Raw genomic sequence first — 27,054 nt, 5'->3', positions numbered from 1 at the left:
CTTAGGTCACACCTGTGTTAGTGTCCCAGTTTATCAGAGATTTAGTCACACCTGTGTTTGTGTCCCAGTTTTATCAGAGATTTAGTCACACCTGTGTTTGTGTCCCAGTTTTATCAGAGATTCAGTCACACCTATGTTAGTGTCCCAGTTTTATCGGAGATTCAGTCTCACCTGTGTTAGTGTCCCAGTTTTATCGGAGAAGATGTACTCTATCTGACCCAGTTCCTCGTTAAGTGTTGTAGTCCTGGCCTTGGCAGGTGTGTCCACTTTCTTATAATACATCTTCACATCCCAGTTAATCCAGAAACTATTAGCCAGACGGAATATCTCCACACTGTTCAACGTAAATACAACCAAGATCAAAACACACTATATAAGTCTACAGATCTAGAGAAGCTGATGTTCATTTTAGGATTTCAAATGTTGATTTTGTTTTTTTCAAATACACATATAGTACCCATTCATATTTGGCCTGTAGGTGTCACTTTAACCTTGCAATATGATTGAGGTGTAAGGATTGGTTGTTAGTTAGTTGGGTAAATTGCCCCCTAAACAGCTAGGGCCATTTAGAGGTGAGAAAACACTCTACATTTGTCACATGTTATCTCAAAGACAAAGACCACAACCATAACACTTCCCTCAGGTTTTAGTAGTACAAGCCGATACTCCACTGACTGAGCTATCTCAGTCACAATGTGATACAATCATGATACTTTCCTTACTGATATGGAGATTTACCTAACAATAGACTTACATAACAATAGCCTTACCTAACAATAGCCTTACCTTACAATAGACTTACTTAACAATAGACTTACCTGACATACAAAGAGATGGGCACAACAGTATTAAATATGATGATGTATGAAAAGAACACAAGCATAGAAATAACAGTGGCGCCTTCAGCAACAGTTCCATCCTTGGAAGGCGAGCCGGGAACGAAGGTCTCCCAGGGGAGATAAGCCTGGAAATGTTGACCTGTGTACGTCTCCCATATACCACAGGCTATCGTCATGGCGAGACACAATGACAGTAGAAATATAAAAATCTGGAAAATAAAACACAAATAGTTAAAGTACAATAAACTTAGAATTGACCTTTAAAAGGTCGCAGTAACCTGATTATTAAAGTATACAGTACACTGCATTCTCAGGACAGACATTATACGTATGTCCCTTCATTGTCAGGACAGACATTATATATATCTCACTTCATTCTCAGACAGACATTATACGTATGTCCCTTCATTCTCAGGACAGACATTATACGTATGTCCCTTCATTCTCAGGACAGACATTATATATATCTCACTTCATTCTCAGACAGACATTATACGTATGTCCCTTCATTCTCAGACAGACATTATACGTATGTCCCTCCATTCTCAGGACAGACATTATACGTATGTCCCTTCATTCTCAGGACAGAAATTATACGTATGTCCCTTCATTCTCAGACAGACATTATATGTATGTCCCTTCATTCTCAGGACAGACATTATACGTATGTCCCTTCATTCTCAGACAGACATTATATGTACGTGCCTTCATTCTCAGGACAGACATTATACGTTGTCCCTTCATTGTCAGGACAGACATTATATGTATGTCCCTTCATTCTCAGGACAGACATTATATGTGTGTCCCTTCATTCTCAGGACAGACATTATACGTATGTCCCTTCATTGTCAGGACAGACATCATACGTATGTCCCTTCATTCTCAGGACAGACATTATATGTGTCTCCCTTCATTCTCAGGACAGACATTATACATTGTCAGGACAGACATTATACGTATGTCCCTTCATTCTCAGGACAGACATTATACGTATGTCCCTTCATTCTCAGACAGACATTATATGTACGTCCCTTCATTCTCAGGACAGACATTATATGTATGTCCCTTCATTCTCAGACAGACATTATACGTATGTCTCTTCATTCTCAGGACAGACATTATACGTATGTCCCTTCATTGTCAGGACAGACATTGTACGTATGTCCCTTCATTCTCAGGACAGACATTATACGTATGTCCCTTCATTGTCAGGACAGACATTATACGTATGTCCCTTCATTGTCAGGACAGACATTATACGTATGTCCCTTCACTCTCAGGACAGACATTATACGTATGTCCCTTCATTCTCAGGACAGACATTATACGTATGTCCCTTCATTGTCAGGACAGACATTATATGTATGTCCCTTCATTGTCAGGACAGACATTATACGTATGTCCCTTCATTCTCAGACAGACATTATACGTATGTCCCTTCATTGTCAGGACAGACATTATATGTATGTCCCTTCATTCTCAGGACAGACATTATATGTATGTCCCTTCATTCTCAGGACAGACATTATACATATGTCCCTTCATTGTCAGGACAGACATTAAACGTATGTCCCTTCATTCTCAGGACAGACATTATATGTATCACCCTTCATTCTCAGGACAGACATTATACGTATGTCCCTTCATTCTCAGGACAGACATTATATGTATGTCCCTTCATTCTCAGACAGACATTATACGTATGTCCCTTCATTGTCAGGACAGACATTATACGTATGTCCCTTCATTCTCAGGACAGACATTATACGTATGTCCCTTCATTCTCAGGACAGACATTATACGTATGTCCCTTTAATTCATTCTCAGGACAGACATTATACGTATGTCCCTTCATTCTCAGGACAGACACTATACGTATGTCCCTTCATTCTCAGGACAGACATTATACGTATGTCCCTTCATTGTCAGGACAGACATTATACATATGTCCCTTCATTCTCAGGACAGACATTATACGTATGTCCCTTCATTCTCAGGACAGACACTATACGTATGTCCCTTCATTCTCAGGACAGACATTATACGTATGTCCCTTCATTCTCAGGACAGACATTAAACGTATCTCCCTTCATTCTCAGGACAGACATTATACGTATGTCCCTTCATTCTCAGGACAGACATTATACGTATGTCCCTTCATTCTTAGGACAGACATTATACGTATGTCCCTTCATTCTCAGGACAGACATTATACGTATGTCCCTTCATTGTCAGGACAGACATTATACGTATGTCCCTTCATTCTCAGACAGACATTATACGTATGTCCCTTCATTGTCAGGACAGACATTATATGTATGTCCCTTCATTCTCAGGACAGACATTATATGTATGTCCCTTCATTCTCAGGACAGACATTATACGTATGTCCCTTCATTGTCAGGACAGACATTATACGTATGTCCCTTCATTCTCAGGACAGACATTATACGTATGTCCCTTCATTCTCAGGACAGACATTATATGTGTCTCCCTTCATTCTCAGGACAGACATTATACGTATGTCCCTTCATTCTCAGGACAGACATTATACGTATGTCCCTTCATTCTCAGGACAGACATTATATGTATGTCCCTTCATTGTCAGGACAGACATTATACGTATGTCCCTTCATTGTCAGGACAGACATTATACGTATGTCCCTTCATTGTCAGGACAGACATTATACGTATGTCCCTTCACTCTCAGGACAGACATTATATGTATGTCCCTTCATTGTCAGGACAGACATTATATGTATGTCCCTTCATTCTCAAACAGACATTATACGTATGTCCCTTCATTCTCAGGACAGACACTATACGTATGTCCCTTCATTCTCAGGACAGACATTATACGTATCTCCCTTCATTCTCAGGACAGACATTATACGTATGTCCCTTCATTCTCAGACAGACATTATACGTATGTCCCTTCATTCTCAGGACAGACATTATACGTATCTCCCTTCATTCTCAGGACAGACATTATACGTATCTCCCTTCAGTCTCAGGACAGACATTATACGTATGTCCCTTCATTGTCAGGACAGACATTATACGTATGTCCCTTCATTCTCAGACAGACATTATACGTATGTCCCTTCATTCTCAGGACAGACATTATACGTATGTCCCTTCATTCTCAGGACAGACATACGTATGTCCCTTTATTCTCAGGACAGACATTATACGTATGTCCCTTCATTCTCAGGACAGACATTATACGTATGTCCCTTTATTCTCAGGACAGACATTATACATTGTCAGGACAGACATTATACGTATGTCCCTTCATTCTCAGGACAGACATTATACGTATGTCCCTTCATTGTCAGGACAGACATTATACGTATGTCCCTTCATTGTCAGGACAGACATTATACATATGTCCCTTCATTCTCAGGACAGACATTTATACGTATGTCCCTTCATTCTCAGGACAGACATTATACGTATGTCCCTTCATTGTCAGGACAGACATTATATGTATGTCCCTTCATTGTCAGGACAGACATTATACGTATGTCCCTTCATTCTCAGGACAGACATTATACGTACGTCCCTTCATTCTCAGGACAGACATTATATGTATGTCCCTTCATTCTCAGGACAGACATTATACGTATGTCCCTTCATTCTCAGACAGACATTATACGTATGTCCCTTCATTGTCAGGACAGACATTATACGTATGTCCCTTCATTGTCAGGACAGACATTTTACGTATGTCCCTTCATTGTCAGGACAAACACTACCCTGTTACATCAATGTTACCACAAACAGAAACCAAAGTCAAACCAAAGCGCGACATAGACAGCTCAATGACTAATGTAGAAATGTCAAGTTCTTAGCACTGATATAAAAAACCTCACTTACACCTATGATGAGGATATTTAAAAGACGATCAATGTGTGTTCTTTTAAAGATAGACTTTCCGCTGTTCATCATCAATTTGGAGTCCTGACCGGCAAAAATCACCAAGCCATAGCACCATTGTGTATTTCGGAGCACACAACCACGGAGTAGCATTTTATCATTGTCCAAAGAGTACGTGTTGTTGTTCCATTTCATCGTTCCTTCGTATTTACTCAGTTTGTTATTCGGTGCTTCACACACGATTTCCGCTAAAAATAGAAAAATACCACAAATCATATTTACCATTTTATTTTTGACCAAACTAGTATTGAACATATATTTTTGGACCCATTTCAACTTCAATATATAATTTTGACTCAACTGAAGCTTAATTCCTGGGTAAATAATTTTGGACCTATTCCTGTTAAATATGCATTTTTCAATGCAAACCAAATATACATATGCTCAGACTCAATTTGTGCTACTTATCTATATATTATCTGCAATTGTTATAACTATATATATATATATTGAATTTTATATCAATATTATAATACCCTACAACAGGACAAATACACTACAACACAAAACTCACCATTAAATTCTGTTAACTTTTTTATATCATTTTCTAGTTCAGCAGTTTCTGGAAGAGCTTGTCTCACCTTGAGATTCGTCTCTCTGTAAACAGGTCAATACAAAGTTCATTTTAGGAGTTTCTTCGTTTAATTTTTAGTTATTTTCCGGAAGGAGACATAATAAACACTGATAATACCAAAGTTGTCCACAACTTACCCATCAAGTTCAGCAGTTCTCTATATAACACAAACTATGGGGCTCGCTGGTCGACAAAAGGAGAAGGTCCGCCTAGCAACAAAACAGAAACAGAACTGACACAGTTTTTAAAGACAGATACTTTTTTCTTGTGTATGTGAAGTTTTTTTCCCAAAAGGTTGTTTTGGAGTTGTCATCACATTTTGCTTATATCACAATGTCAACCATGTGACATTATCTTCACTATACAATGTAATTTCATGTAATAATTACGTTGAGAAATAAAGTAAAATAGAACAGCCAAACTGTACATACTGCCACAAATTGGTTATTTTCCATCTTGATGATATCCCCGACAACAACTTTGTGCCAGCGTTCCTCCACCAGTTTCCCATCCCGAAGTACAAAGGAAAGCCGATTGTTGACCTGTCCATCACTTCGATGACGTCTCTGTAACGAAGTCACTTTATTTCACATGGAGGCAAAATTTTCATACTTCAACACAAAATGTTTAAAATCTATATTCTTTTCTTCTTTTTTATCATATTTAAAATTTAGATAAATAATACTGTTAATCAAAATTACATAAATATTATGAAATTAATTTCAATTCACTTTAAATGTTTCAAAGAAAAAGCTTAAATTAACAACCGGAGCGACATAACTATCAAAATAAACGTGCTTTGAGAATTAACTTGACAAAATCTTGGTCAATGTCGAACTACAACTTTTACTTGTACAATCAATGTAACAGAAATCATTGATTTAGTTTACCTGGCCTAGAATGAGTATAAACAAGGAAAGCAGAAGCCTGGCAGAAAGTTAGGCCAACACAACACAGCGGTTAGTTTTACACACAAAGCATGCAGTATAAGGTGTATATTATGTACATATATATAAGTTGACAAAATTGACAACCAATTCAGCATTTTAAAAACTCAACATCTGATGTGGCAACAATATTATCAGAATATTACATTTTACAGCTTTAAGGTAATCCTACAATTCCAAATTCAACAGTTGATAAAAGTTACCATTATCACTCTTTTTAATTCAGCTTCAAATCCTTGACCTTTGATCTACATGTATATCCTTTGACCTTTGATCTATATCCTTTGACCTTTGAACTATATCCTTTGACATTTGTTCTATATCCTTTCACCTATATCATTTGAACTTTGATCTCTATCCTTTCCTGAATTAATGCCTCACACTTTAATAAACGAATCAAATAAATTCAAAGCCAAGTCATTGTTTAGGGCATGTGACACATATGTTATCAACCATCATGGTTACTTGCAAGCACTATCCTACCACATTCAAATTATCTGTTAGGACTTTACAGCTCTCATGCGTGACCTCTGTAGACAAATACCCTCTATTAAAACCGTTCCAGCTCCCTCGATACTGTCTCTATCCAAGTTTCATACAGATTGTTAATAATTGATTACCGTTGGAGCAACAGACATGCAGACAAATTTTAATCTCAATCGAGTTCATAGTTGTGTTTAGTACAACAATTTCACAAAATGTAAACCAATACGACTTATTTGTTGTTTATTTTTAAATTCAAATTTTGAATTTGATTGCTAGATAATTTCCAAACACAAGTTGTGTGTGTGTGTGTGTGTGTGTGTTTTAATTACAATTAGTGTAAATTATCATAAATTTGACTCTGAAATTTTTTCTAAAACAGATTTTTTTTTTTACTCTGAAAAAATAGAAGTGCAAAAAAACAAACCAAAATAAATCGAAATTGGAAATGTTATAAAAGTTTCAAATATCATGTAGTATTGACAATGCACAGCGTATTATATACTATATAAATCCTCAATTCATCAGTAACATTGCCAGACATGCAGTTAGGCATGCCTAGGTTACAGCCCATTACAACACATCTAACCTGACCATTCATAACATCAACATCCACTAACAATGATTTTAAACAACAAGACTGAAGTAAAGTAACAACTCCCCTTACAAACACAGGTATCTTAACTTCAGATTAAAGTGTAACATTTTTTCCCACTATAAGTACATGTAGTTAGTTTTGTCATACCAACACACTTACCTAACATATCACATCTAATTTGTCAAAAAATAAGTAAAAGTGTGTTGATAAGGATTTGGATCATGAAACCTTGACTTGTGATTTATAATAACAACCTTCAATAACAATGACATTGACCTTCAGTATAGCAACCATCAATGACAATGACCTTAACCTGTGGTATAAAAACCTTCAATTGCAATGACCTTGACCTTTGATCTGTATAGCAACCATCAATGACAATGACCTTGAACTGAGATATAACAATCTTCAATTACAATGACCTTGACCTTCAGGATAGCAACAATCAATTACAAGACACTGACCTTCAGTATAGCAACCATCAATTACAATGACCTTGACCTTCAGTATAGCAACCACTGAATACAATGACCTTAACTTCAAATGCAACACATTAATCAACAATAAATGGACAATAACATATTGTTGGGAAGACAATTCTATCTAAATTATCGACCTTTAGTAATAAAGAGTTACATCCCTTTAACAGAGTTACATCCCTTTAACAGTTACATCCTTTTAACATAGTTACATTCCTTTAACAGAGTTACATCCCTTTAACAGTTACATCCCTTTAATAGAGTTACATTCCTTTAACAGTTACATCCCTTTAACAGAGTTACATCCCTTTAACAGAGTTACATCCCTTTAACAGAGTTACATCCCTTTAACAGTTACATCCTTTTAACAGAGTTACATCCCTTTAACAGTTACATCCCTTTAACAGTTACATCCCTTTAACAGAGTTACATCCCTTTAACAGAGTTACATCCTTTTAACAGAGTTACATCCCTTTAACAGAGTTACATCCCTTTAACAGTTACATCCCTTTAACAGAGTTACATCCCTTTAACAGTTACATCCCTTTAACATAGTTACATCCCTTTAACAGTTACATCCCTTTAACAGATTTACATCCCTTTAACAGAGTTACATCCCTTTAACTAATCATGATCTTTGTATGAAGACACAAGCCATGCAAATATACAAACTGAAAAGCTTATACTTGAAAATCCAACATGTCCTATACAAGCAGGTATACAGAAGTGGGAGATTATCAAAAGGTTTAGAAAATCTACTACACAGAAAGCATGAACATTTAGTACGAGTGTCCTCACAGTATCATACACTAGATATCCCATACATTCACGAAGACCCCCAAACTGAAACATAACCAGGCGCAAGTCAAAATGTGTTCGCCATCATGCTTCTTTTTGGTGCAAAACCTCACTCACAAAATCGTCAACCGCGTCCTTGAGCGCGGAAACCGCTAGTACAGCAACCAATGGTATCACCGTCGTAAGAGGCGTCAGGGAAGAGATTGCTGGTATCAACTGTAGCAGGAGGGTTAGAGGAGACAGGAGAGGATAGAGAAACATTAGAAGCTTTGTATAACGGCACAATATGACTACAGATCCTACCATCAGGGGAGACAACTACAAAACTCTCATTTTACTTCCAAACAATCCATAATATTTGTCACGTGCATCAATGATAGCGGATTTTGAAATTGATTGAAGAAGGCCCAGACTCAGGTCTGTCTTTATGTAAATATATTTATTCATTTATTTATTTATTCATTTCATTTATTTTTGCATTAGTCATAGATTTACATTAATAGTGGAAGACACTTTTCTATCTTATCAATCTTGTTTTCAAGTACAGAATTTTTGAAATTAAAATCACAACAAAATTCTAAAATTCACAAAATACACCACAATATAACACATCATTTAATGTAAATCAGTAAATTACAAACTAAAGAAATATGAAGAATGTTAATAGCACTTGCTGAAATATAGTATTTTATATGAAAATCCAATTTTTCCAAAAATCCTTCTTACGCATAAATATGATGCATTTAGATTGAAGTATGCACTGTTTGAGAAGTGTAGATGACAGCTTTGTATGAATTTGTCATCTGAATAAAAAGTGCTATGAATTCAATCAAAGACATGTTTGGACCTTGAACACAGTGATTTGAAGGCACCACGGTCCCTTGCATGGTGCTTTCAAGGTCGTATTAGCAGGTTGAATCTTAGCTGAAGCCTTAGAAAGAGGAAACAAAGCTTGCAAACAATGACATAAAATTGCAGCAGCTGCCTGAAAGATTTCAAAGCATAATGAATTGTCATGTTATAAAAAACAGTATATTGTGGACAACTGAAAATGCATATATATTTTTTTAATGCTTTAATTATATTCGATATATTCTGATGAATCCAAGATGTGCTCCTTTTTCTCTATTTCAGGATAGATGTAAAATACAGCAGAAAATTAAAGTCCTCGTAGTCAAAACATTAAGTTAAACAGCAAAAACCTGTAAAATGCTATTCAATCCTTTTGTCTTATACCATCGAACGTCAATAAAATTTGTTGAAATGAAATTATAAACATATGTGCTTAATATAAAAATACATTTGACAAAAACATTTTTTTTTCTATATGTCACCTTCTCTATATCTGTCTATTAATTGCTTGACTTTACAGATGAAGGTTCTATAATTATATAAATGTGGAAATGCTTTGGTCATATTTATGGCCTATATATATTAAGTGTCATTAATAATCATAGGAAAAAAGAAATTAAGTAAAATTTGTCATCATGTTTCAACTATTTTTATTTGTTTTTGGTTCAAGAAAACAAAGTTTGGAGTGTGAAATTAATATTTGAATCATTTCAAGCATTTTGCCCAATTTTTATTATGGAAACAGTTAAGCTTTTTTTCAATTGTCCATCACAAATTTGAATAAAAACTTGATTAAGTTTTGCCTAATTATAAGCATTGTTAATCAAGCCTACATAGGTATTAGATTTACGTTATAGTACAGGAATATATGTCATAGAAAATAAAAAAATTACTGTTATAAATCTGAAAACAATCAAATAACGAATGAAACCCTGCACAAAAACCACATGGTTAGTAAACCTTGAAAGAAACATCAGGTGAAGATCAACAGAAACAAATAAATAAAACAAATCTGAAAATGTGAGTAATTAGTGCTGGTTCTAAATGTTAGAAAATTTATTTGGATACCAGCAAATTGTAGTTGTAAATTACCTTTTTGTAAATTCAAGCTGTTTTCTTTTTCTTTTGAAAATGAATCAAGGGAGGTAACTCTCTAATAATAATTTTGTTAAAAAAAAAAACCCAAAAAAACTTTTCCAACTGACGGATTCATATTTTGTTGTGCTTTTTTTTTTGATAATATGTATGAAAGAAAGTCAGAAACAAAAACATAAATCTGCTGATATCCCTTTTATTGAAAAGTAAAATAAAAAAAGTGCTACTGAGTGAGTGCACGTGGTATGTGTTAAATTGGTTTTGCGCAGTCAAACAAATCAGAGGTGTACCAAGCTATTAAGCGAAGTGAGATTCCAAAATCACACCAACAGAGACTTGTTGTTTTAGAGGTTAGGACTAGCCACCTGGATTTTTCAAATGTCTTTGAACTTACAAAGTCATCAACCGCATCTTTTACTGCCGTGATCCCTAACACAAAAGCTAGAGGTACAAGTGTTGTATACCAAGGCAGTGAGGAGATGGCCGGAATTACCTGGGGGAAATTGTATATAGAAAATACCAATATATTCATATACAAATTTATAACTGTATCAGAAATTGTGCTAGAATTTTAGTTGCTTCATCTTTGTCTTCCTTATGCTTTAAAAAACAGAATACCTTGATAATTAAGATTTAAACAATGACTCACTAATAACCTGAAATCAAATTACACATGTCTCTTTGCCTCGTCAGATTAAAAAAAACAATTCCAATACTTTTTTTGTTTCTAGAATATTGCTGTTTTTAGTTTCTCCATGATCAAGTTTTCTGACACTTTAATAATCTTTTTCTTGATTCTGTTAAATATTTCTTAAAGACTCATCGTTATAGAAATTCTGATGAAGTTAAAATCTCTGACTGAACACTATACAATGTACCTCCTCTCCCTAATATTCATTTTCCTGTATTAATATTATTGTAAATTAATATTATTATTAATTAATCTTCTCTAATGTATCCTTTAAATCCTAGGACCAAGTCCACTATAATTTGAGTATGTTGTATATAAATATGGAGAAATCCATGATAATTTGTGTATGTTAATTTATATAAATTTGCATCTGAAATAAAATGAAATTAATCCATATCAGAAAAATAAAAGCACGGTGTAATGAATAAGAGGTATATTGGGCCTGTATTGCTCACCTGAATATTGTTTTAATGTTTGTCGGAATTTTTTTTTATTCAGTTCTGCAGTAAGTAAATACTGACTACTTTTACCTCTGTCAATGTAAATTGTTAAATAACAAGAAATTCAATTTCAATTTTTTTTAATCTGCATGAATTCTTAATTTCTATAAGATAAGAATTTTTGATAATCCATTAGCATAACCTATTGCACCAATACAACCATTAATTTACCTGGCAACATAAAACTTGATGATAAGCGCAACATGTCTCTTCCATTTCAGTAGAAATCTGACAAAAGCTATTCTATTGGTAAACACCGTACTTTTAACAGATTTCTCCTGTAACTTTTAAAGGAGGAAAAATTATACGCCCAGCAGACGACAAATGGTGGTTAGGCCATGGCATACATTAAACTTGTGTTTCCGGCAAATCGGCTTAAAATTATCTAAATTTATGTGCATGAGACTCATCATGTGCAAAAACAGCGGTATCAGGCCAAACAAAAAAAGGTTCATTTCGATTTACTGCTGAGGAACGTTACTAGGTAATCTTAAATAAAACGAGCATAAAAAAGGCACGCAGAACGCCTTTCAGTGCATGCGACCCATTCACATCAATGGAGGAGCATAAAGAAGGCACCAGAACGCCTTTCAGTGCATGCAACCCATTCATATCAATGGATGAAGTGTTTTCTGTATCAATGTTCGTTTAAAAATTGTCTTTGATTTTTTTTGTACAGGTGTTATATAGGAAGGTGATGGTAACAATCATGCTGGCTATTGCTAAAGCAATACATGTCCCCTACCGGCTCCTGCTAAATATAGTAACATGTCCCCTACCGGCTCCTGCTAAATATAGTAACATGTCCCCAACCGGCTCCTGCTAAATATAGTAACATGTCCCCTACCGGCTCCTGCTAAATATAGTAACATGTCCCCTACCGGCTCCTGCTAAATATAGTAACAGTGACCTTGACCTAAACACTTTGAACCTTCAGAACTTGATATGGTCAATAGCAAATCATGATGCATCAGGATTTTTTCTTATCAAAATATTATGCTTTAATTTCTTAAAAGGTTTTACATGATCTTCTAGCATAGAATTAAGTCTCATAACATGTAACATTCTTCATGTAATGGAAGAACTCAAAGCAGATTAACATCTAATCAAATGACATATTAACCTATATATAATTTGTATTATTATAATAATTTCCACTATTGATTTTTTATAATCAATATATAGTGCTGCAATACATATTTCACAATCAGACAATAGCATGATGGGTTACAAGATGGATGTCATACAAATCAGTTTCTAAAGAAATAAATTCGCAAACTGCTTTAAGATTGAATCACAAATTTAGGCTGTTAAATTATTCATCAACTAGCATGTCCACTTATCATGCAAATTTGATTTTCAAATTCAGTCCGGTATAAAAGCTGAACTTGAGGACAAATAATTGGTGATTTTTTTTTTTTTTTTAAGATTTAGAGTTCCTGTGGTTTGAATTGAGCAGTAAAATTTGAGGAATTATTCAAGTCTTGACTGAGTTTTCAATCAATAATATGCAAAAATTTATTCTGTATCATAGAATTTCTTAACAAACACATCAGGTCTAAAAATTGAGTCATTTCTAATCTGTGTTTTGATGATTTTACAATGCTTTTTAGATACAGAGAACCATTTATCAGTTTATTATCACCTGCCATACAAATCTAGGTCACTACAACATCTGCCATCACAAATCTAGGTCAAAACGACGACCCCCCTCACCATACAAATCTAGGTCACTACAACACCTGACATACAAATCTAGGTCACTACAACACCTGACATACAAATCTAGGTCAAAACGACGACCCCCCTCACCATACAAATCTAGGTCACTACAACACCTGACATCACAAATCTAGGTCAAAACGACGACCCCTCACCATACAAATCTAGGTCAAATTCAGTGAATGAGTATAGAAAATTCAAACACATAAAATAGATGGTATATTCTTTGCATATCCCATACAACTTCAGTTAGAAAATCTCTTCATCAGTCACTGGTATAACATAACAAACCTCTGGAAATAAAGTCACTCGTATACACTTATTATCATCACTTTATAATTACAAAAATCTATCTGTTCAAAGGTACACAGTACTGAGCTTGTTCGGGATCCTGAAATTTAATAAGTGGATTAGTAACAAGTCAATCTGCTATCATCAGCATTTACCTGTACAAAAAAAATACAAACAAATTAAGTATAATCATGTCATTCAAATAATAATTGTATTAAATTTCCTACATCAAATAGAATCGTATTACATGAAAACCATTCCGTTTTACTAAAATACATTTCTGATATCAAGGACAAAATATCAGGATTGTAACTAACAACTTTTCAAGACATTTACCCAATTGGCAAAGGTAATCCAGGAGTTTACTATCTAAGAGGGGGCATTGCATATTACATATTATTATCATAACACATATTACATATTATAACATATTACATATTATTACTATAATACATATTACATATTATTATTATAACACATATTACATATTATTATAACACATATTATATACATATTATTATTATAACCCATATTATATACATATTATTATTATAACACATATTATATACATATTATTATTATAACCCATATTATATACATATTATTATTATAACACATATTATATACATATTATTATTATAACACATATTATATACATATTATTATTATAACACATATGAAATATTATTATTATAACACATATATTATTATTATAACACATTTATACATATTATTATAATAACACATATTACATATTATTATAATAACACATATAACATATTATTATAATAACACATATTACATATTATTACTATAACATGTATTACAATCACCATTTTTATTAACCTATGATAAAATCTACATCTTTCCCAGACTAAGATCCAAACTCTAACCCTAAAACGTGTTGTTGTGTAAGGTTGATGGTTTTAAACTTGAGATAACAAGCTGTAGAAACAGATGTTTGTGAAGGGCTCTCTGTTGATGCCACGGCCGATCACCGTGAACTGAATCAATAGCAAACATGATCATTACACAAAATTATCTCCTTTCCGTCTTGACGGTGAACACTTAATTCTGGGTCCTTCCTCGCAGATTTCCGCAATATCGTCTATTTCAAAATAAGCGTTAATGATAATATCCGTTGTGATATGCTGAGGAGGAGATTGAAGTGTTACACTATGACAGCAAGTCATGTTTAACAAATATCTAGAACTACATTCGACAACTAATAATATCTAGCCTTATCTACACAAAGTTTAAACATTAGGCTTTTGTTGTAATTCCTGATCTGAATAATCGATTCTACATTATGGGTGCGTAACATAACCAGACAAAATTGTCTTCATTTTCAAAAGATTGCGATTATAACTCATAGTGATATTTTTATGAAATTTTTATTTTCCTTAGTAATGTTTAATTTCCAAGCAGTGACAGATTGGCAAACAAGATCTGCATGGTCAAATGAAAGTTATAAACTCTTGAAATATTTTAAATTTCCAAATAGGAAACTATTGTCTTCAATGTGCCTTATAGCTTCTACTAATTCATCTATAAGTGTCCTGTGTCCAGAATGTCCTTTCTGTAAGTTTACCCTCACAACTCCAACCTGAGTGGACGTCCCCATCCCCACTTGACAGACTAAATATATAACTCTTAAACCTATCCTACTAAGTTGTTTTTTTCAGGTTGTGAAATGTTTGATTTAATGCCTCAATGAAATAATCCATTTGCAGTTTTACCAATGAAAGATTTATTTGTCTTAAATATCCCCATATGTTTCACAATTGCCATGGTAACTAAAACATGTGCTACACTAACTTATAGATAATTTCCCCGTGACTTGTCAAACATTATACAGGTACAGCTAGTACACCACAAAGTTTAATATATTTATGACACATCAATATTTCTTTCCTTTTCTTGTATTTTTCATTTTGTTATTACACCATGTCAATTTTTCGGCTTAACATTATATATATATATATAAGTGAATTTTCAGCCCTTTTTGTTATTTTTTTAAAGCTACAATATGTTTTATTGTACCAATGCTCAATTAGTTGTATAAAACCACACTTCTATTCAGGGGCAATTATTATAACTTTGGAAATTTTACTCTACCTCTCTTTATAAAATCTCAGGAATTTTTACATTTTCTTCCTAATTGTCAGACTCATAATTTCTACTTTCTCATCCTGACACTTATTTCTACCCTAATTAATATTAATGCATTTTTATTTTATTTTTTTTGGCTGCCCCGATAAACACAAAATGACGTGAACTTTTCTACCTCCACGATTACCAATTTTTTTCTTGATATAAAAAGTCCTGGCATGAAATACTGTAAACGTAATATTTTAATCTGATTTTAGTGCTTTTTGCACTGAAGACATCCCACTTAATTACGACTGCACTAATTACACTTTTACATAATGTTTCTAAGAAAATATGTTGGTTTGACAATTCTTCATTGCACGAAACTGTTATAATTCGGTATTGTGCGAAAACGCGAGTGCTCCAAAATGAGTCCGTTAACAATATGGTTTCTGATGGGCCTGAGCTCTGTCTTGCAGAAGAACCCAGGCGTCTGTGACAGGACAGGCTGTCTTGTAGAAGGACCCAGGCGTCTGTGACAGGACAGGCTGTCTTGTAGAAGGACCCCGGCGTCTGTGACAGGACAGGCTGTCTTGTAGAAGAACCCAGGCGTCTGTGACAGGACAGGCGGTCTTGTAGAGGAACCCTGGCGTCTGTGACAGGACAGGCTGTCTTGTAGAAGAACCCTGGAGTCTGTGACAGGAGAGGATGTCTTGTAGAGAACCCTGGCGTCTGTGACAGGAGAGGCTGTCTTGTAGAAGAACCCTGGCGTCTGTGACAGGACGGGCTGTCTTGTAGAACAACCCTGGCGTCTGTGACAAGACAGGCTGTCTTGTAGAGAACCCTGGCGTCTGTGACAGGAGAGGCTGTCTTGTAGAAGAACCCTGGCGTCTGTGACAGGATGGGCTGGCTGTCTTGTAGAAGAACCCTGGCGTCTGTGACAGGACAGGCTGGATAAGTCCTTATATTAAAGCGTCATCCTCAACAGTTCCGGACACTTCGCTCATTCTGTTATTCCCAAAGTGGCTATCAATTTCAGTCGACTTTAGATAATTCAACAGCAATCCTGATTATATTGATAAATCATAACAACGATGGAAGCCACACTGTGGTTCTGTCTCTGTTTCTGGTCTATCTATCATCGTATCTAAATCATCACATTATAAGCTGAATTGACAAACTCCAGGCGTCCCTCTAAACACATGATATGGTTTTATGTCACATGTGGGGTGTATTTTTTATGAAGACTAAAAACGGATGGATCACCAACCATACCAACAGTAAAGCTGACCAGTACATTGAGACACGAGACCAATAAAACAAATTTTGTATGGTTATCGAAGCGAATGTTGGGAATATTTAATTCTCATGAATATTCCTGTCTGACCTGGAAAGAGCTTGATATGCTGATTTCTGCTCGAGACTCTTCTAATACATCTGTTTGTATTATAAACAAAAACAAAAAAACAAAAAATTTGCAGTTCGGAATCAGATTCTTCTGTAAAAGTTGTTAAATACAGAATACTGTGAGAGTTGAAACGTTCGCGGCATGGAAATTTTGATTTTATTGAATCTCATTGAATCTTATTAAATCTCGGCAAAATTATCCACACACGAACATAATAACATGTGAAAGTATTGACACGCGAATATTTCCATCAAATCAACCTAATACCATAAAATACAAGACGCAATGCAAGTTCCTAGTGGTATACCATATGTCGGCATTCAAGCGTCATATCGCCCGTGATGTGTAACGTTGTCATGGTCGGTCAAGAGACATGCATGGATAAATACGATACATCCATGGACCGTATCCTCCTTACTGCACTGTCAGTTTCCGTAGCCTAAATATAAGTTTATCTTAATCAAAATTTTATCAATGTTAAACCTTTATATTTTAACTTGAAACTTAGTTCTATATATAGCCATACATTAATTTCGACTAATGATATACATAATGTATAAAAACACATCATTTACCTGCAGAATAAGTAGGCACAAGAAATAGGCATTGGCCAATCGTTGGAATTGCTCGAACATGTTCTTAGGCAGGAAGGTAAACATGTTGTACTTCGTGGTTCGTATGTAATTATTCTGTAAAGACAAGTCAAAGCAAATTTAATTCTGATTCTATAAAAGTTTCTTCTCATTTATATGTTTTTGATGGTTAATGATTTGGTGGTTTTACAAGAAAAGAAAATGAAGTAAAATGCCTTGTATAATTGTTTTGTGACAAACTATATTCTACCTAACAAGAGCACTTAATAAAACGGGGAAATATAACTTTGTACAGGGAAAAGCTTCCATGTCAATATAAAGTTATCACCTACTCTTTAACATGGCACAGTGTAAGGGAAGCCTACCACATTGCTATCTTGAGCAATTGGAGTAAAATGTCTTACATAAAGATGTAATAGTCAAATACTCTACCTCAGTAATTGTGGTCCCACATTGCCAATAAAAAGCTATCTACACAAAGTCATTATATACAATAATAGATGGATACAACACGCATTCTCTACTGTAAACGTAACATACTTCAGAGGTAACTTGAACACTTTTCGCGTTGTAAGACTTCCGATTAATTCTGATTTCCTTAATTGTCAATAAATTGTGGGTGTGTCAATTCACTATTTAACTAAATCTGTTTAAGTTCAATCATGCACTACAATGTGACAGCATGAAAAAAGATACATTTACTTTATACAAGATACTAAAAAGTCATCACTTTGAATATCATAACTCTATATAAGTTTTGATTCATTTGCCAAGATAATGAGATATTCAAAACCAATTAACTGTAGAAATGATTAATCCCTGGGTACTTACTGCATACATATAATATATATATATACCATTTATTGTATTCCTTGATACTTACTGCATACATATATATATAAATACCATTTATTGTATTCCTTGATACTTACTGCATACATATACTGCTTATTGTGTTCTGGATCATTGGCCCTGATATGCCTCTCCAGTTCTGAAATGAGAAAAATATACAATTTACAAAACAAAACTGGACAAAACAGAAACATTACAATAATAGATGATGATTGGCCTTAAATACTAATGGTATAGCCCCAGATTATCTGTCTGGTGTTATAGACTAAGATTATCTGTCTGATGTTATAGACTAAGATTATCTGTCTGATGTTATAGACTAAGATTATCTGTCTGATGTTATAGACTAAGATTATCTGTCTGATGTTATAGACTAAGATTATCTGTGTGATGTTATAGACTAAGATTATCTGTCTGATGTTATAGACTAAGATTATCTGTCTGATGTTATAGACTAAGATTATCTGTCTGATGTTATAGACTAAGATTATCTGTCTGATGTTATAGACTAAGATTTTCTGTCTGATGTTATAGACTAAGATTATCTGTCAGATGTTATAGACTAAGATTATCTGTCTGATGTTATAGACTAAGATTATCTGTCAGATGTTATAGACTAAAATTATCTGTCAGATGTTATAGACTAAGATTATCTGTCTGATGTTATAGACTAAGATTATCTGTCTGATGTTATAGACCAAGGTTATCTGTCTGATGTTATAGATTAAGATTATCTGTCTGTTATAGCCTAAGATTATCTGTCTGATGTTATAGACTAAGATTATCTGTCTAATGTTATAGACTAAGATTTTCTGTCTGATGTTAAAGACTAAGATTATCTGTCAGATGTTATAGACTAAGATTATGTGTCTGATGTTATAGACTAAGATTATCTGTCTGATGTTATAGACCAAGGTTATCTGTCTGATGTTATAGACTAAGATTATCTGTCTGATGTTATAGACTAAGATTATCTGTCTGATGTTATAGACCAAGATTTTCTGTCTGATGTTATAGACTAAGATTATCTGTCTGATGTTATAGACTAAGATTATCTGTCTGATGTTATAGACTAAGATTATCTGTCTGTTATAGACTAAGATTATCTGTCTGATGTTATAGACTAAGATTATCTGTCTGATGTTATAGACTAAGATTATCTGTCTGATGTTATAGACTAAGATTATCTGTGTGATGTTATAGCCTGAGATTATCTGTCTGATGTTATAGACTAAGATTATCTGTCTGATGTTATAGACTAAGATTATCTGTCTGATGTTATAGACTAAGATTGTCTGTCTGTTATAGACTAAGGTTATCTGTCTGATGTTATAGACTAAGATTATCTGTGTGATGTTATAGACTAAGATTATCTGTCTGTTATAGACTAAGATTATCTGTGTGATGTTATAGACTAAGAGTATCTGTCTGATGTTATAGACTTAAGAGTATCTGTCTGATGTTATAGACTAAGATTATCTGTCTGATGTTATAGACTAAGATTATCTGTGTGATGTTATAGACTAAGATTATCTGTGTGATGTTATAGACTAAGATTATCTGTCTGATGTTATAGACTAAGATTATCTGTCTGATGTTATAGACTAAGATTATCTGTATGATGTTATAGACTAAGATTATCTGTCTGATGTTATAGACTCAGATTATCTGTCTGTTATAGACTAAGATTATCTGTCTGATCTTATAGACTAAAATTATCTGTCTGTTGTTATAGACTAAGATTATCTGTCTGATGTTATAGACTAAGATTATCTGTCTGTTATAGACTAAGATTATCTGTGTGATGTTATAGACTAAGAGTATCTGTCTGATGTTATAGACTAAGAGTATCTGTCAGATGTTATAGACTAAGATTCATCTGTCTGATGTTATAGACTAAGAGTATCTGTCTGATGTTATAGACTAAGATTATCTGTCTGATGTTATAGACTAAGATTATCTGTGTGATGTTATAGACTAAGATTATCTGTGTGATGTTATAGACTAAGATTATCTGTCAGATGTTATAGACTAAGATCATCTGTCTGATGTTATAGACTAAGATTATCTGTCTGATGTTATAGACTAAGATTATCTGTCAGATGTTATATACTAAGATTATCTGTCTGATGTTATAGACTAAGATTATCTGTATAATGTTATAGACTAAGATTATCTGTCTGATGTTATAGACTAAGATTATCTGTATAATGTTATAGACTAAGATTATCTGTCTGATGTTATAGACTAAGATTATCTGTCTGATGTTATAGACTAAGATTATCTGTCTAATGTTATAGACTAAGATTATCTGTCTGATGTTAAAGACTAAGATTATCTGTCAGATGTTATAGACTAAGATTATGTGTCTGATGTTATAGACTAAGATTATCTGTCTGATGTTATAGACTAAGATTATCTGTCTGATGTTATAGACTAAGATTATCTGTCTGATGTTATAGACTAAGATTATCTGTCTGATGTTATAGACACTAAGATTATCTGTCTGATGTTATAGACTAAGATTATCTGTCTGATGTTATAGACTAAGATTATCTGTCTGATGTTATAGACTAAGATTATCTGTCTGTTATAGACTAAGATTATCTGTCTGATGTTATAGACTAAGATTATCTGTCTGATGTTATAGACTAAGATTATCTGTCTGATGTTATAGACTAAGATTATCTGTCTGATGTTATAGACTAAGATTATCTGTCTGATGTTATAGACTAAGATTATCTGTCTGATGTTATAGACTAAGATTATCTGTCTGATGTTATAGACTAAGATTGTCTGTCTGTTATAGACTAAGGTTATCTGTCTGATGTTATAGACTAAGATTATCTGTGTGATGTTATAGACTAAGATTATCTGTCTGTTATAGACTAAGATTATCTGTGTGATGTTATAGACTAAGAGTATCTGTCTGATGTTATAGACTTAAGAGTATCTGTCTGATGTTATAGACTAAGATTATCTGTCTGATGTTATAGACTAAGATTATCTGTGTGATGTTATAGACTAAGATTATCTGTGTGATGTTATAGACTAAGATTATCTGTCTGATGTTATAGACTAAGATTATCTGTCTGATGTTATAGACTAAGATTATCTGTGTGATGTTATAGACTAAGATTATCTGTCTGATGTTATAGACTCAGATTATCTGTCTGTTATAGACTAAGATTATCTGTCTGATCTTATAGACTAAAATTATCTGTCTGTTGTTATAGACTAAGATTATCTGTCTGATGTTATAGACTAAGATTATCTGTCTGTTATAGACTAAGATTATCTGTGTGATGTTATAGACTAAGAGTATCTGTCTGATGTTATAGACTAAGAGTATCTGTCAGATGTTATAGACTAAGATCATCTGTCTGATGTTATAGACAAAGAGTATCTGTCTGATGTTATAGACTAAGAGTATCTGTCTGATGTTATAGACTAAGATTATCTGTGTGATGTTATAGACTAAGATTATCTGTGTGATGTTATAGACTAAGATTATCTGTCAGATGTTATAGACTAAGATCATCTGTCTGATGTTATAGACTAAGATTATCTGTCTGATGTTATAGACTAAGATTATCTGTCAGATGTTATATACTAAGATTATCTGTCTGATGTTATAGACTAAGATTATCTGTATAATGTTATAGACTAAGATTATCTGTCTGATGTTATAGACTAAGATCATCTGTCTGATGCTATAGACTAAGATTATCTGTCTGATGTTAAAGACTAAGATTATCTGTCTGATGTTATAGACTCAGATTATCTGTCTGATGTTATAGACTAAGATTATCTGTCTGATGTTATAGACTAAGATTATCTGTCTGATGTTATAGACTAAGATTATCTGCCTGATGTTATAGACTAAGATTATCTGTCAGATGTCATAGACTAAGATTATCTGTCTGATGTTATAGACTAAGATTATTTGTCTGATGTTATAGACTAAGATCATCTGTCTGATGTTATAGACTAAGATTATCTGTGTGATGTTATAGACTAAGATTATCTGTCAGATGTTATAGACTAAGATTATCTGTCTGATGTTATAGACTAAGATTATCTGTCTGATGTTATAGACTAAGGTTACCTGTCTGATGTTATAGACTAAGATTATCTGTCTGATGTTATAGAATAAGATTATCTGTCTGATGTTATAGACTAAGATTATCTGTCTGATGTTATAGACTAAGATTATCTGTGTGATGTTATAGACTAAGATTATCAGTGTCTGATTTTATAGACTAAGATTATCTGTCAGATGTTATAGACTAAGATAATCTGTCTGATGTTATAGACTAAGATTATCTGTCTGATGTTATAGACTAAGGTTATCTGTCTGATGTTACAGAATAAGATTATCTGTCTGATGTTATAGACTAAGATTATCTGTCTGATGTTATAGACTAAGATTATCAGTGTCTGATGTTATAGACTAAGATTATCTGTCAGATGTTATAGACTAAGGTTATCTGTCTGATGTTATAGACTAAGATTATCTGTCTGATGTTATAGACCAAGGTTATCTGTCTGATGTTATAGACCAAGGTTATCTGTCTGATGTTATAGACTAAGATTATCTGTCTCATGTTATAGACTAAGATTATCTGTCTGATGTTATAGACCAAGATTATTTGTCTGATGTTATAGACTAAGATTATCTGTGTGATGTTATAGACTAAGGTTATCTGTCTGATGTTATAGACTAAGATTATCTGTCTGGTGCTATAGCCTAAGATTATCTGTCTGATGTTATAGACTAAGATTATCTGTCTGATGCTACAGAATAAGATTATATCTACCTATATAAATGCAGTAAAAAATTAAGACTTCTGATTATAACTAATATCTTCAAAACTTGCTTTTGAGCAAAAATTAAGATAATCAGAAATATTGTTAATTTTTCCATGCTTTGAAAACAAGAATTATGATTTGGAATATGCACAACATAATCCACTGAAAAAAAATTGCAACCTTTAACCTTTTACTGAAATAACACCAATGCTTTAGCTAAATGTGAACTTTAGGGGAATGTCAGAGTAAACTTTGACCTTTGAACCTGAAATAAACAGGGGTCAGTTTTATTATCATAAAGTCAGTGAAAGATAAAGAGATTGTCTGTACGGAGACAGATGTATGATTATGTACAATTAACTATGCCTCTTCCTATAGAACATAGTCAGACAAAATAATAAACCCTACAGCTGTGTGGCCAGTATTGTTGATAAAAATCATCATATTTGTATTAGACAATGCACTCTCAAAAACTACGAGGAGTTTAGTAATCAATGTTTGGCCTGGTAGAGGGACATTTATTGTTGGCATGGCATTGATAAGTAATACTGCTATCAACAGGAGCGAGGCTAAAACGGTTATCGCAGGGAAGATATCAGGAATGCTTACACGTAACAATCATATGGTATTGATCACAGCGATATCTTTTTCTTTAAATTAGGATGAATGAGCTGTATCACTTAAAAGGACAGTCGGCCAAGATACAGAGTCCTGACAGGACTCCAGGCATGAAATAATGGGGCACATGGGGCCTGTATATACCCTTACGATTATTGGGCAATAAGACCATGTGTGGTACTAGTATAGGACTGGATACCCTACACCGATAGGACATAGCAAATCAATACATCAATATCAAAACTTTCTCAACATCAATATTTCGATATATATATAAAGTTCTAAGTACTAAATGATAAGCAAATGAAAAGACACTGGTAAATGAAAATTAATTGGTAAACATGACAAACAAAACATAAACATGTCCCCTGTGTTAGGGGTTCTCCTCTAACACACTTGCCCTTTCATCACATCACCCAAATGTTTGAATGTAATGTAGAGCCATATGCACAGTTAAGCATATTGCTGAACAAGTACTGTGATCATGCTTCTTGAAAAAAAAAAAAAGATTGTATAGATCTCTATTCTGCAATTTTTAATCTTGATTATATTGAAAGCAGCCGGTTAATTCCCCAAATAATCTTTAATTCCCCCAATACTCTTAAGTCTATAGCTTCTACAGCAGCCGTAATATGTATCTAATTATACACTGTGAATATAGACATGTACCGGTACGTGGAAATGGCTTAAAATTAAAATCAAATTATCTTTTTTTTATCACAATTAAGACAGCGTCTCGGCAATAAATATTGAATATTGATTTATGAAATATTGTACCTTAATTAGCAGTTTTTTTATTCAGTATCTATTACTCTCAACAGCTCCCTATTAACTTTTTTAACAGTGACATATTTTTTACAGCAATAATTCCTTGCTGAGTAATTTTCGTGTCACATGAGTATACCAATATAACAGAGCCTCAGAGTTCGTCATACATCATATATATATTTCAATAACAAATCTACATCGAACCCTAAGAACCCCTCGCTTGTAAGTCTGATTCTCTTCCAAATGATTGAAAGTGAAATTCTTCCTTACTGCTCGAGTCAGTAGGAAGAAGCTAGTATCAAAACAGGACAACAAAGTACAAAATGCCCCAGTAGAGAACTATGTACTTGTCCCCAAGTTTTCAAGAGGAAACATGGATGCATGTTGATATGTATAAAGCTTGAGTAATTTTATCATCATTTTCCAGCCCCTAACTAGGATGCTGATGTGACAATGAGGTCATAACTATGTAACATATGTATACATAAATTTGAATGCCTCAAAAAAGGAAAATCAAGCCAAAATGACCCATAGCTTACCAGTCAGAGGCTCTATAGATCTACAGATTTATGTATATATAAAGAGAAATATATTCCCTAGACGAGTCTGTCATTTCTAGCTTTTTCTTGCTATATGCAACTCACAGAATTTGCAATTTTTACATTTCATTCTTTCTTTTTATCCCAGGATAATTATAATGAAACAGGAAATTAATTCGCTGAAAAAAAGAAAATTCTAAAAATAACAACGAATCCCAAATATTTAAGAAAGAAGGAACTGAACAATTAAGTGAAAATTCGATCATATTTTCTGATTTACGTATTCCAAAATCTTGGCCATTTGACTTTTAATCGATCTTTAAAAGTATAAATCATGTTAAAAATTTTGTACTTTTAACACTGTTACACATGTCTACCTTTTTGTGAAATTATTTGAAATGAAAATGAATTAAAATGTTTCAGTTCTCCTGTGATTTAAATGCATCAACTTAAATGCAAAAAGAAATTCCACATCTCAGACAGAGCATGGCAATAGAATAAATCAACTTTTAAGATACCAACCATATCCAACATCGTGGATTTTCCGGCGATTGCAGCATTGAAAGACAGGCATTTCTTTTACAACGAAACCAACATCACCATTGATCAGATGTCAATCAAGTCCCAACGTAATCACACTAGACAATATTGTCAAGCCTGGCTCTGACCTCACAGGAACATATAATTTCCACAGAGATAACGTTTTAGTTCTGTACTTCAGCCATCGTACAGATCAATTTAAGAGCATCTTTACTGGATCACAGGATTGTTCAATTATCAAACTTGTTCATGGCACACGTTGACGATTTTCAGTTTGTGAAACAGACACCACCAAAGTCTGCCGTTAAAAACGATGATGACGATGATGATGACGATGATGCATGTCCTTTACCAACACCGAGTGACCCGAAGATAGAATTGAGAATCATCCGAAGACAGCAGAAATACATACTGGATGAACGGTACAATTGTACATACGATACCATTAACCGAAGCAGTGCCATATTACAAGAACTCTCCCTAGTGTGATATTCCATTACGATTTTTAACTTCGTGAAAATTCTCCGGAGATCAACAAACTAGATATATACATGACAAGTCACTCACAAGTTGAATATACAACATAATGGCAGATAATTGGCCGACAATGAAGAAGTCGCACATTTACACGGCAGACACAATATATACCTCGAGACACCAAGTTTCTCTTTCTAATGCATATATAAGTACTCAATGTATTGATTTTTCACCTACAGAAATGTCAAACCAAATAGCTCCACCAGTTATATTAGACATAAAGCTTATTGTCAGATTTCTTATTTTTTAAATCCTTTTCTGTGATGAAAGTTCCTGTAGGGGGTCACATGAGTAATAATCATTACAACAGGTTTAAATCTGAATCAACACTGGAATGACCCCAACTTTAACCAATATTTATAAACAAACATATTTGTTTAATAGCTGAAATTTCAATATTTCTGATTCAATCTATTAATTTAGGCCGTTACCGGACCCCAGTCATTTTTACTTGCATTGTTTTGCAATATCAAGTCTGAAATCAGTAA

General features: G+C 33.6%; 1 protein-coding gene across 1 annotated transcript in view; it reads right to left on the bottom strand.

Moving 5' to 3' along the window:
* LOC117334719 (phospholipid-transporting ATPase ID-like) overlaps positions 1-27,054 on the bottom strand; it is a 112,540-nt gene that overhangs the window by 42,863 nt on the left and 42,623 nt on the right. The window contains 10 exon segments of the mRNA XM_033894511.1: positions 172-334; positions 819-1,048; positions 4,719-4,966; positions 5,293-5,375; positions 5,490-5,506; positions 5,508-5,561; positions 5,784-5,918; positions 10,999-11,097; positions 17,883-17,996; positions 18,833-18,891. Of these exon segments, the coding sequence (XP_033750402.1) occupies positions 172-334; positions 819-1,048; positions 4,719-4,966; positions 5,293-5,375; positions 5,490-5,506; positions 5,508-5,561; positions 5,784-5,918; positions 10,999-11,097; positions 17,883-17,996; positions 18,833-18,891 (1,202 nt within the window).

The sequence above is a fragment of the Pecten maximus genome, chromosome 9, assembly GCF_902652985.1.
Source record: "Pecten maximus chromosome 9, xPecMax1.1, whole genome shotgun sequence".
Taxonomy (NCBI): Eukaryota; Metazoa; Mollusca; class Bivalvia; order Pectinida; family Pectinidae; genus Pecten; species Pecten maximus.
Note: the sequence above shows the minus strand (reverse complement) of the source record. Positions and strands in the feature narration are given on the sequence as shown.